At 43.9% G+C, this 13351-nt stretch overlaps 1 protein-coding gene across 1 annotated transcript; it reads left to right on the top strand.

Moving 5' to 3' along the window:
• Positions 1 to 9449: 9449 nt before the first annotated feature.
• pou3f2a (POU class 3 homeobox 2a) lies at positions 9450 to 10838 on the top strand. The gene has a single exon (XM_026341641.1). It carries the CDS (start codon positions 9450 to 9452, stop codon positions 10833 to 10835), a length of 1386 nt encoding a protein of 461 aa, XP_026197426.1. The 3' UTR covers positions 10836 to 10838.
• Positions 10839 to 13351: the final 2513 nt, after the last annotated feature.

The following is a 13351-nucleotide window of genomic DNA, read 5'->3' as shown; positions in this document are numbered from 1 at the left end:
GAAGGAAAGAAAGTAGCATGGATCACTGACCCCCAATCATCCCATTCTATTCAGATAGTGGTGCTATTTCCCGACTGATCTATGCCATCTGGCTCCAGATCTAAATTTTGGCACCCCATCCATGTGGAATGCCCCGACACATGGCTCAGCTCTCAGTGAAATGAAGGGAAAATGAAAATGAAATGAGCTGAGCTTCTCTCCCGATCCCGGTCTCAGCTCTGTCCTCTGCTCAATCTCATCACCCCCCCTCTCCCCTCTCCCATCTGTATCATCATCCTCCTCCTCCATCCTCTCATCGCTCCCACCTCCTTCACCCTCCTCCTCCTCCTCCTCCCCTCCCTCCCGCCACCCCTGGGTAATCAGTGTGCTCTCTCATTCCGTGGCACACGGAGACACATTGATCTGGAAGCGTGCACTCACGCTTGTGTTGACACGCCGACGCACACACAACTGGGTTTGTCTCTCACACACACATTCATTGATCTGGCCCGCAGGTCAAGTTCAATAGGAACAGCCAAGCGCCACCCCCCAACACCCCCCACACACCTTTTTTTTTGTGTGTGTTTTTCACTGACTAGCTCTGCAGTATACTGCAAGGAGCTCTCACTCCTTGTTTCTCTTCCTCCCTCTGTCTCTCTCACACACTCACACTCACTCGTGCATGCTCTCTTACTGTATTCTTTCTACACATACTGACTCCAGAACCAGATTTCGGCATTAAAACTATAAATGGACTCACATATAGCTGCATGATGGAATGGCATTCTCACAGCTTCAGTATCAAACAAGCCTAAAAAAACAACACATAGTTGTATATTCAATTGAAGGTTAAATTGGTTATTGACATTTTCGTTACATTTTAATAAGGGTTTGGTCATTGTTTCACTAATTGACAAACACCTAGGTTGAACACACACATCCACCCCGGTTTGTACATATCAGAAACAAAACATGGCATGTATTTGTGTACGAATTAGTGTGAATTTTCCTTTGAGATCAGGCTGACAGAAAAGACAGAGATTCTGTAAATGCATGCCTCACACAACTAAAGACACAGAGGAAAACATGCACAGAAAGACAGATGAAATCAGAGAAACACTCACAACACGCTGGAGACACAAAAGCCAACATCTTAGTAAGCAGCAGCATGCTGGGATTGTTTGGGAGAGGGAATCCCACTTGACTAAAATCTCTCTTTTCCTCTCTGTTTGTAATTTTTTTTTTTTACTCTTTTATAATTCTGGAGTAATTTATCCCTCAGAGAGAGAAGGAGACAGACAGACAGACTCACACAGAGAGAGAGAGCGAGGGAGACAGAGTGAGAGTCCCACATTTGGCACTGCACTTTGATTTAGCGAAGCAAATTTAATTTTGTTTGCTTTATACAAAAAAGCAGCATCAGCCTCAACTTATGTTGATTTCCACTGGAGGCAGAAACATTGCTAATGGGAGCTAGTGCCGCACTCACCACAGCTACGGGGCTACGACACTAACTGAATTAGCCTCATGCATATATTTAATACAGACCTGCAACACAAATTAGCCTAGTGGTATGTAGCCTAGCACCTCTCCAGTGAAGCTTTGAGATCTGAGCTGCAAATTAATTGGCGAGGTTGCCTCCAAGAGTGGCTCCTCTGTTTTCCCTCCACCCTGAATTATGCTTTCCAATTGCAGAAACACATTTGATATGCATGGAAAATAAGCGTATAAAACAGTGTTTCTTTACAAAAGCAATGTTTGCCTTCATTTCTTTTCCTAATGTGCAACTGCCACTCATATTGCAAGAATGGCATTTATGTAGCTGTAGTGTGTGTGGGTAATTGTCTGAACATATAGGCTAATAACACATAGGAGTAGTGCTCAGCAAGCATTAGATATACAACAGGAACAATTCCTTTTGGCATATACTACAATCACAAACATAGGGCATTCATGGACAGCAGGCTCCTGGACATCAGCATTCCTGCCTCTTTGTGGTGATTTTGTGTCTATTCGTAGTATTTTTTAAACATCTCTTTTAGTCATTTTATGACTTTTATTTTAACTGTGACCTTCAAACAAGAAATGTCAACATCAACTGTACACAGAAGCCCTAGAAGTCATAGGGCCCCTGTTCCCATTAGGCCCATTGAGTTATCCATCCATAACTACACTGTTGTAACTCCTTAAAGTGAATTAGTTTGTTCATTAGGATTCAGACAAATTCCACATGCTGAGAGACATTGTAATGAAGTTGTGAGTATCTGTTGCCCATGGTAACCGGAGTAGGAAATACTGGGGGACTATACCTTCTGATCTGGTTCCCTGAAAACCATCACCACTAAGGAAATTAGAATTCATTTAGCAGAACAAAATAATCTTGATAATAAAGACAGAGCGTCTGTTTGTATTTTCATGTCAGAGATGGAAAACAAGTAAGAGAACAAGACAGAGATTGGTTTGATTACCACACCGAAACAGACATTATTGCTCCCCCAAGATCTCTCCCCGATCCATCCTGGTTTGAACACTGGGCGCACAGCTTGGCTCAGTTTCAAGAGAGGATCTTTAAATGTAGCTGTGGTCCAACTCAAGCCTCAAACTGGCCCTGAAAGGTAGGACTCACTGTACCTCACAGTTTGACCTTGAAGTTAAAGACAGTTTTCATAGCACTGTAATTCATTTGAGTTTATGAAGTCCATGAAACCTTATGCAAGGTTGCTAGGATCTACGACACGTGGAATGATCTGTGCATGTTACTTTAATAAAGAGTGTTGTTGTGGTTTCTTTATGAATTCGGGAAAACATATCTTACATCGTCTAAACTCTTGCTATTGCGCTATGTTACGATAAGCACATACCATTCACTATTTAACAGCTTACATCACAGTCTGTTTTACTTAATCTTGATGGATAGATGTCAACACACACAGTAGGCTACAAATAATTGGAGTAAACAGTAAAGTAGCTTTAATCGCAAGAAAGGTGACATCTCGATTAACTCAAGAGGCGTAAAGCTTATCCAAGATGTTGATGCAGCTCTCCCTACCTTATGTTTGCCATCCACATCCTCTTCCACGCCTCACCCCGACTACCCCCCACCTCCATGTCCCTGTGAATCGTTACCATCTATTCATCTCCAAAACAAGAGAGCTCACCTTCGCCCGCCCAGCTCTGATTTGTAATTGACCAATTTAGTAACTAGTGTTTGCACCTGTGAGTCATCAGTGTGGCCGATTGATCATTTCGCTGCAGCCTTTTGAAGGACAATGCTGCCCACATGAACACAAGAGACTTTAGTTATGAAGATTGTGCCAAATGCAGCGAATTGTGTGCGGTTTATTGGAAACGAGCGTGATTTAGAATTGGCGTCTGGGTGAAAAGCACAAAATGTACTTGTACTTTTGCAGAACTGGTTTCAAGGGTTTGAGACAGGGATGCCAGGTTTTTGCTATTGTGTGTCAGGTGGAGGTGTTAGCATGTAACACGTGTATTAGAACACTAATAAAAACAGTCAGTGCTTTATTTCTGTCTTTATGTCTAGCTTTTCCTGTCAAAAGTTAGATGAGAAGTTTAATACCACTGTGCTAATAGTCAGCAGTCAGGTAGCATTAGTTTAGCATAAAGAGAATTGAATTTAAAAATTTTAACTGTAATGTAAAAATCACGTTTATTTTTTTTTTGTTGTTTTTATATTAAATTATATGTGAGTATAGTTTAGTTTTTGATACAGTCTAGTTTATTTATATCTACTATTTTCTTTCACTCTTCCTCTAAAAGTAAAAAAAAAAAAGAAAAAGTAATAAAATGTATATTAGTCAGCCTTTAAAATGCCGTTAGGGTGATTTTGTTATTTGTGCTAAGCTAATGGGGTGCTGGCTTCATTCATTCATACAGACACAAGCGTATTGATCTACTGATTTACCTCCTAGCAAGAAGGCAAATAAGCTTATTTCCCAAAGTGTCAAACAAGTTCTTTAAACATTATCAATTTTACTTCTTTCTTTGGCTGACGACTATTTTGTGCTCTGAAATCTGTCCCTGCTGATTACAGAAAACAGATAACCATTTAAGAAACAGGCATAAATCTGTACACTGGTAGGATGAGCTGATCGGGATAGTACCACAGTTTTCCTTGCTGTTGTCCGTCCATAGCTAAATTGATCAGTATCAGCAATTGATGCACAGACCTGTTCTTGTAAGATCAATACAAACAGTAATGTCTGTCTTCCATTTGGGTGTGAAATAGTCAATCATGCATGTCAGCTGTACGTCTATAAGTCATTCTTCCATTATTGCCGTGCTGTGTGTAGAGCTACATAAAAAGATAACAGTTTGTTTCTCTCTCACACTCTTTCACACACGTTTTGCACCTTCTCGGACACATTTATGAGAGCTTTCCTCACTCTGCTCAGCCCCGTCGATGAGTCTAAATTTACTGTCTCAATCTCTTAACTAGACTAGAGTGTATATTCCCATAGATGCGACTACACGTGTCGCTGCTGAGGGCCTGTGCAGCAGTCGCTCATATCGACTGTGCTCGCGCGGGAACCCATTGTGTGTCCATTTGCATGGATAGCTGCAGATTTATCTGTACTGTAGGCCATAGTGCAGACTTGTGTATGGACATGTATGGAGATTTAGTGGTGTTTTAACCCCAGGGTTAGCCATCAGTATTGATTAGAACAGACTTAGCCCGATTTTAATCCCTGCTTGGCCCAAGACTATCGATCAGGACGCTGAGCTTTCAAGTGGGTTTAACGACCTACCTGCCCCTCCTCCCGCCTCTTGTTGCCCTGTTTCTGATTCACTCTTTTTCTACTTGGGAAGCAAAGAGAGACGTTTGTTATTACACCCTAAAGCAGAAATGACACGAGGTGTATCCGCTGGCCCACACACTCCTCTTCCAACACACTCCTCCTCCAACACCAAACTATTACAGAAAGATGTGACAGCAAGCTGCCTGTAAAATATGACTGCACTCATGCTTCTCCTATCTGGAGTTTGTGTAGGACATTATGAAGAAGGAGACGAGATGAATCTGTGCACCTCGACAGCAATGTCATAGTAAAAATACCTGCTGGTGAATTATGACCACTCACCCAGAGGTAGGAGCGTCCCTTTATGTCTTTATGGGTTCTCTCAAGACAGTTACTGTATATGGGACAACATGGGAAGTCTTATAGGAGCTCTGGTGCCTTGGGACCTGGGGAGTGTTGTGAATTTATAGTTCAGCAGAATGACCAGCACACAGATTGGTCTTGGCACAGTAACGGCAGAAGCTGAGAGGCTGAGTTTTAGAGGTATTTGAGTAAGTCAGAGAGAGAGAACACCTGCACGCTGAACAAATGCTCCAGAAAAAGCCGATGCTGTGAGCGCAAACACAATTGGCATCTGAATATAGTGATGTAACTAGTAAATCCACTCCCACTAGTAAAGAAAACACTGTTTACTGTAACAGTTACACCTGTTACATCAGTGATTATTCAGTGTGCAGGTGTTCTCTGTTCTGGAGGCTGCTGACAAAACACAACCATAAGACATACATACAGGAGTGTGTGTGCTTTTGCTTGCTAGTCCTATTGAATATGAATTTGAGTATGCTTCTGCTTGTGTGTGTGTGTGTGTGAGCCATGGTTACCGTGCTTGGCGTTTCTCCTCCATTTGTCCTCCCAGAGGCAGAACAGGCGAAGGGGAAATAAATTGGAGAAAGAGAATAAATCAATGCTAAACTGAGCACCAGTGAGACCTCCTAACCCTGACAATGTTTCACACACACACATACACACACACACGCCAAATGCGAAACGTGGCCAGGGAAAAAAGAAGCATGAGTCCATGTATCTACACAAACCTTAACTCATCCACAAGCTAAGGAAAAAAAAAGGCCGGCTAGGTAGATATTTTACATCTACTCCTTCAAGTTAACATTACATCATCATTTAGCCTTTATACATCAACCAAGACTAGTTTTAAACAGACATTTCAGCTTCCCCCACTCCTTACCTCTCACCTATTCTAAGTAAACCATCTGTGCCACTTCACCTTCACTACTTCACTCCCCATCACCAGCATTCATTACTAAATTTAAATACATTTTTAAAGTACAATTTAAATTGCACTTAACACATTAACACTGTTTGCACCTGTTAGCTTCAGGATACGAGCATTCTGACACTTCAGCCTTTCTGAGTATGACTTCAGGATTGTCTCACTCAGCTCTCTTTCTCTGTCGCACATACACAGATAAACAAACACGGCACAGTGCTCATCATACTGGAAGAAATCAAAGTATCAGTGAGTGTGAGAAAATAAGCCAGATGTAATTTCTGACTGCAAAATCAAAAGACAGAGCACATCCGGATTGCACTGCACTGATCTGAGGCTGCACAGTTCAAGCTACAGAAGAAGATACCACTGGCAGTTGGGGTTCAGAGGGAGTGTATAGATTGGGATTATGGTGGTGCACTGGGGAAAGGCTCTTCAGTGTGTTTTCTATTCAACGTAAGTCCTCTAAGACCTCCTCATCTCTTCTGAGAGCAGCAAGCCGAGATCTGATCTAATGCTGAGTGCCACATGTGAGTGTGTGAGAGACACACAACACTTTGATGAGAGCCTGCTGGGGATGGGGATGGGTAATGAACGAGTCCAGAGTGTGTGTATGTGGGGGTAATGAAGGAGTCCAGGGTTTATATTTTTCCGTGTGTGTGTGCGCGCCCTGTGTCTGTGCACTCTCCCTCATCCCTGAAGAGTTGTTTGGGGTATTCTGTGCAGGTTTTGCTGAGGGGGGAGGTGGGGTCTTGGGGTCTTGCATTCAGATGTAATTAGCCCAGACAATGGCCTGGTTAAAGCTGGAATCCTCTGAGCCCCCTCTCTCTTTGATTGTGTAGGCCAGCTGTGGAGGAATGGCCATTATCTCCCTGTGTCCAGCAGCATAAAGAAGCCCCCCTGCCCTAGTTACCCCTCTACGCGAGGGTTCCCACAGGGGGAGGGACGTGGGCCAGTCAAACACTGGCCTGGAGAAAGTGAAAGCAATCAGAGCACTGGTTCACCACATACACCCACATAAATGGCTTCACCTCACACTTGAACCACTCTTTTACAAACGAAGGTGGAAGAGCAGGTGGCACTATTTACACAAGAGTGAAGAAAGTGGCTTTTCACATCTGGCCAGCCTTGGATGCAGTTTTAACGCTGTACGGCGCTCGTGTAAAAAGTGACCCGTACCACACCTATATTCTGTGTGTGTGTGTTTGTTTTTTGTTCTGTCTGTGTGGGTTTCAATCATAAATAGCTCATAGAGAGTTCTGCAGGCGCACTGGGACACTTAGGCCCATTAGACTTGCGAAGAAATTGAATCTTTACAGCACTGGGGCCATATAATTACTGTTAATTTAACGCTCAGATTCTCCATCATTAACTCTCACTCTTGAATACAAAACGAGGGACAGGGAAACAGAGACAGTATGAGTGTGGAACTGATCCCTGTGTTGACAGCGTACCCAGCCCTTTGACTGAATTAACAGTGACCTCTTCGTCTTGTAAGAACAAGACTGGCATCGTTTATGCGTTATTAAGTCCCGTAATTGGGCAGCCAGTAGTTTGCATATTAGTCTATTAGGGTAATATGTTTTGCTTCTCTCAACACACGGCTTGCCAGAGCCCCTGGCGACACATTTGGTAATTCTCAGAATTACACCCTAATCATAAGCCAGTGTTCTTTCGAACTCTACAATTCAGTGTTCATCAGTTTATGTCTATAAATCTTCAGCTTGATTAGATTTATTGATTAACCAATCACTACCTATGTGGTCATTTTACTGTACTATGGTCTTTAATAAACAGTATAAGAACACATCATTGCATTACGACCACTGTACACATTCTCTTATTTCCATTGGTATCAACCATGTTGCACTGCACCTCTGCTTGAAGGTGAAACTTGAATATTTTTTGTCCTTTAAATTCTTAATAGCTGTTATGTTTTACAGCCAGTGTCCCACTTTGAACCAATAAAATCACAGCTCCTAAATACCAGTAGTTGGCTAAGTAGGTCCAGGGACCCCCCCAGGGGGTCTAAAAGGGTTTCAGGGGGGCTCAGCAAAATGAGGATTAGTTTAATTTCAATATCATTGCAATCACAAATATAGGACCAGCAGATTGTGCTTTAAAAATGTTTTTACTCACCAACTGAACTGTTATTTCCTGACAACAGATTTGTCGACTGTATTGTGGACTGAGACTCTCTGAGTGAACCCCTGTGGGCCTGATTAGTAAGGCCTTAATATGCTGCATCACATGTAAAAAAACCCAGCATTCAAAATCAGGTATTGTCAACAAAATATCAAAGAAATGTGTTATTTATGACACAGTCTATTACTTGATTATCATTTCACATTCATTACAAAGTAGTAAAGTTTTAATGTTTCACACGGTCATGGTGAAGCCTACTTTACAAAATGTAAAATACACCACATAAATTCAGTGAAGTCATTTATTGAAAACAAAGCTGCTAAATAAATGCTGTGAAGTAAAATGTGCAGTACTTCCTTCTGGAGTATAAAGTTGCCTAAAATACAAAGTACAAAGTGTACAAACGAAAAAGTTGGAAAGCATTTTTTGTGTGAATTGGATCGAATAGATCATTTCATCTCATTCACATATTGATCTTCAAGATTTTTATTATTATTATTATTATTATTATTATTATTATTGGAGGTCTGGAAAACTGAGCCTCGCGTGCCACTGTTGGTGCGCTCATCTCAAAGTTTACCCAACAAGCAGGTGGAAGAGGGCACAGGACGCGCAGAGCAGCCTCAAGGACCCATTCTTGCAGCCTCCTGTCTTTGGCCCCGAGCTGCCCTCTACGCTCGCGCCCCCACCCCACCCGCCCCCATTATTTGTCCCGACGGCGCGCGGCCCCAATGGGTCCTTTGGAACGGAACGAAAAGAAGGAACGAGCCGCAGCTGTGACGTGGGCGTTGTTGTTCCATTCACCGCGTTCGCCATGGCAACGGGGCAGAGGCCCTGGAAGCACGCAGCCCGCCGCTCCGGACCGCGTCCTGGGGCCAGAGAGGCAGCTGGAGGTTTCTCCCCATGATCACTGCTCACTGCATCACGGCGCAGACACTCCGCTTTAGTACGTGCAAGACGTTTTTGGAAGTTCTAGTCTTGGACACGCCAGTGTGGTCAAATTAAAAATCTAATTAGCGATTTGTACAACTTTTACGCACAGTTCTGACGCACCAAACCAATAAACGTGACCCCCCCCCCCCCACCCACCCATGTCGAGGTGAATGATCTACTTTTAGATTTATTAAAAAAATGATAAGAGAGGAGCTTGTTTAGTCTTCTGTGCGTTTACGCTCAACACCCCGCTTTCTCCCTCCACTTTGTACTCCAGCGTGCTGCAGGACTACTAGTATTGTTGGGCAAAGTGACTGGGGTTTCTGTACAATCTCCCGTGACCAATGAGCGGGGTGCTGTCAGGGGTAACCACATCTGTCAACCGTTCTTGGCCAATAAAGAGCGGAGCGAGGCGGACCACAGGTGCGCGCCTCTGCGTCCCCTTGGCACAGCGCCCGGGAGATGCTGGAGAGAGACGCCTAGCTGCCCCGTGGCGCAAAAGAGTTACTGTCAAAGACAGCCTCCTTTTAACTCCAGCTATCACTCTGGCACCGATAGTTATGGCGACCGCAACGTCCAACCACTACAGCGTCCTCACCACCCCCAGCAGCGCGCCGCCGCCGCACTCGGAGTCCGGGAGCATGCAGCAGGCGGCAGCGTACAGGGACGCGCACACCCTGCTCCAGAACGACTATAGCACGTTACCGGGCGGTGGACATCCGCTCAGCCACGCGCACCAGTGGATAACGGCGCTGTCTCACGGTGACAGTGGGGCGCCTTGGCCATCTAGTCCCCTTGGAGAACAGGACGTGAAGCCTGTTCTGCACGACAGTGACCGAGAGGAACTGCAGAACTCCAGCAGTCTGCAACAACAGCAGCAGCAGCAACAGCGACACCCTCACCTAGCGCACCAACAGGCGCATCACGACGCCAGAGCATGGCGAACCAGCACAGCTACCACGCACATCCCCGGTATGGCGACATCTGAGGGCCAGAGCCTGGTGTATTCCCAGTCCGGTTTCGGTCTGATGCCGGGGGGAGAGCAAGGGGGGATGCACCACCACCCCCTGCGGGATGAGGAACACCACAGCCACAGCCCGCACCTCAGTGAACATGGAGGGGGACCTGGGGCCCACCAGCAGTCTCTCTCACACCATCACCAGCACGGGAGCCATCAGGACCAGTCAGACGAGGACACACCGACCTCCGACGAGTTGGAGCAGTTCGCCAAGCAGTTCAAACAGCGGCGCATCAAGCTGGGCTTCACCCAGGCGGATGTGGGACTGGCTCTTGGGACCCTGTATGGAAACGTCTTTTCTCAGACCACCATTTGCAGGTTCGAGGCGCTTCAACTCAGCTTCAAAAACATGTGTAAACTCAAGCCTTTGTTGAACAAGTGGCTGGAGGAGGCGGACTCCACCTCGGGGAGCCCCACTAGCCTGGATAAAATCGCGGCACAGGGAAGGAAAAGGAAAAAGAGGACCTCCATTGAGGTGGGCGTCAAAGGGGCTCTGGAGAGCCATTTTCTCAAATGTCCAAAACCAGGAGCAGCAGAGATCAACTCTCTAGCGGACAGCCTGCAGCTGGAGAAGGAGGTGGTGAGGGTTTGGTTTTGCAACCGGCGGCAGAAGGAGAAGAGGATGACACCCGCTGGAGGACAGATATCAGGAGGAGAGGACATGTACGGGGACACCCCTCCTCACCATGGAGCACAGACTCCTGTGCAGTGACCCCGGTGCGTTATTTTGAGCAAAACACAGACCCCTTAAAGAAGGTACAAAGCCTCCTTATTTGTTTGATTCTCTGTGCTGGACCGCTCGGAACTGGACCTCAGCCAGTTTAAATGTTGGACCCACGGACACACACAGTGGGGATATACAGTGGCACCCAAGCACTAAAAATACGCATAGCAGAGAGCTGTATGAAAAAGCTTTCATGCCGCGGAACTGCCAAGCATGTTGGGATACGGCTGGTGTGTGTGTGTGTGTGTGTGTGTGTGTGTGTGTGCTAACCAAAAATAGCGACATTGATCCGAAACGCTTTTCTATATGTTCAACCGAGGCGCCAGGGTGTTATCATGTAATGTGTCATTAAAGACAGGCGGAGCGGGACGTGGACACGAAGGTGTCTGCAGGGAGAAGGCATTAAAAACAAGCTCCGGGTGTAATGATAAGTCGCAGTCAGTGTGGGTAAATAAACGCCATCTTTCCATCATAACAAAAGCAACAGGGGTTCTTCGCAGCTTGTGGCGAGAGAGGGCTGAAATGGCACCTGCTATACAGTGATAAAAATGAAAGCCAATACCAGCCAACAGCTTTCATTATTATTATTATTATTATTATTATGCCTAGTGTGTGTTCAATTTATAATGTCGCCTAAACAAATTTAAATTTTATTATACTCGTTGGATAATCCACCCCAAATAATAATAATAATAATAATAATAATAATAATGGAGAATTTAACGCTTTTCTTTCTGTGCAGACATGTCTGTGCGCCTGTTTACAATGTGTTTTGGTTGTTTGTTATTTCTGTACTTTTCCAAAATGCTGTGACGAGAAAGACCGAGACTGTCAGGCTGGAACACTCAAAGCAATCCAGCCCATTTGCCTTCCTTTGCTAAAAATGAGAAAAGCAAACAAACAAATAAAATAAAAAAAATCTACATTAAAAAGAAAAAAAAACAAAAAACAAACATAAGAAAAGAAAAAGAAAAAACTGAATATATCCTGGTACCAGCTCCGGCCGTAGTGGCTACACTACTACTGTACGACTCATTCATTCACTCTGTGGGATGTAGCTCCATTCGTTTTTGTATGGCATCGTTTGTTTGTTTGTTTGTTTGTTTGTTTGTTTGTTCAGTTTTCTCTGGCAGTCTGCGCCAAAGCACAAACACACAAACGTGTGTCTTGTGCCACTTAAATCCTGTGATTAATAACCTGATCTGATGGTGGGAGGTTATGTGGAGAAATCCACGAGCAGATGGAGATTTGTTTTTAATTATTATTATTCTCTGACTGAAATCTACAGAAAATATAAAGATTAGAAACTCAAATCCAACTGAAGGAGCTGGAAATAATAACAGAACCATGATGTGAATTTTAGATTATTTCTATGAGAGGTTTTGCAAACACATTGAATGTTTAGGCCCAGTTACAAAATCCGTGAACGCACCACTCCCCCTTTTTTGTATTTTTATTCTCATTGCCAATCAATCAATCAAAAAATTAAACACAGCAATACATCACGCATTTTTTATTATTCAAACGTGAATGACTTGATAAGCCTTAATTTTAATGAGGCCCAATATTCCTCTAGTCCAAACCTCCTATTGTAATTCCAATCACATGTAATCCTTCAGCTGAATTTCAGTTTCTGTGGTGGGGAAAAAAAAAAAAAATCAACAAAACCAAAACAAAATAGCATTGACCTGAAATCTGTGATCCAACGAAGAAGAAAAAGAAATCAACGATTGCACAATTTCTACATGCTTTTTTGTCATTAAATCGTATTTGTTTTCTATACCACTGCAGTCTTTGCATGTTTTTTTTTTTTTTAAATTGGTAGAAAAAATGTCACAGCTCTGGCAACTTTTTCCTCCTCCTCTTGCAGGCAGGCGGCCCTTGCATCATAATTGTGGATTTTATCAATCCGCCTCGGTTGCTTCAAATTGTTCTTCAGCTCTTGTGCACAGAGAGCTGTCCGTGCAGATGCAAAGTCGTCAGTGAATGAAACAACACTGAAATCCGTCAACTGAATCCATATTTCTCTCACTATAAATATGAAAAGTTATTTAAAAGGCAGCTCTGTCTGTAAACAAGCTACTTGGGCTCCTACAGATGCAGGAGGGGAGGTGATGAAATCAAAATTAGACTCAGGCCTGTTTTCTTTATTATAAAATATTTAGAAATAGTCTGAGTAATTGTGGAAAGCTCTAAATATGTTGTTGTACAGATTTAACACTGTGTGGAAATAATCCCAAGTTTCACTCAACACTGAACCTCATCCTTCGTGTTTTGTTGCAAAGCGTCAAAATTCACTTGTTAGAACCGAGTTTTCTGATTCTTCAGCTTCAGCTTCTTCCTTAAGGTTGTTTCACCTTGTGGTTAATGTGGGTTTTTTTTTTTTTTTTTAACACTGGACTGATCAGTGGCCAAAGCAGAAACGGTGGCTGACGCCACCTGGTGGATGTTATACTGTAGCACTGGGGTGAATGGAGGGTGAGAGGAGTTGTAAACAGGGATTT

This window comes from Anabas testudineus, chromosome 24 (assembly GCF_900324465.2).
Source record: "Anabas testudineus chromosome 24, fAnaTes1.2, whole genome shotgun sequence".
Lineage (NCBI taxonomy): Eukaryota > Metazoa > Chordata > Actinopteri > Anabantiformes > Anabantidae > Anabas > Anabas testudineus.
The sequence above is the reverse complement of the archived record's forward strand: the minus strand, read 5'-3'. Positions and strand labels throughout refer to the sequence as shown.

Coding starts and splice junctions, on each gene's coding strand:
- pou3f2a (XM_026341641.1), top strand. CDS start 9,450: ATGAGCGGGGTGCTGTCAGGGGTAACCACATCTGTCAACCGTTCTTGG.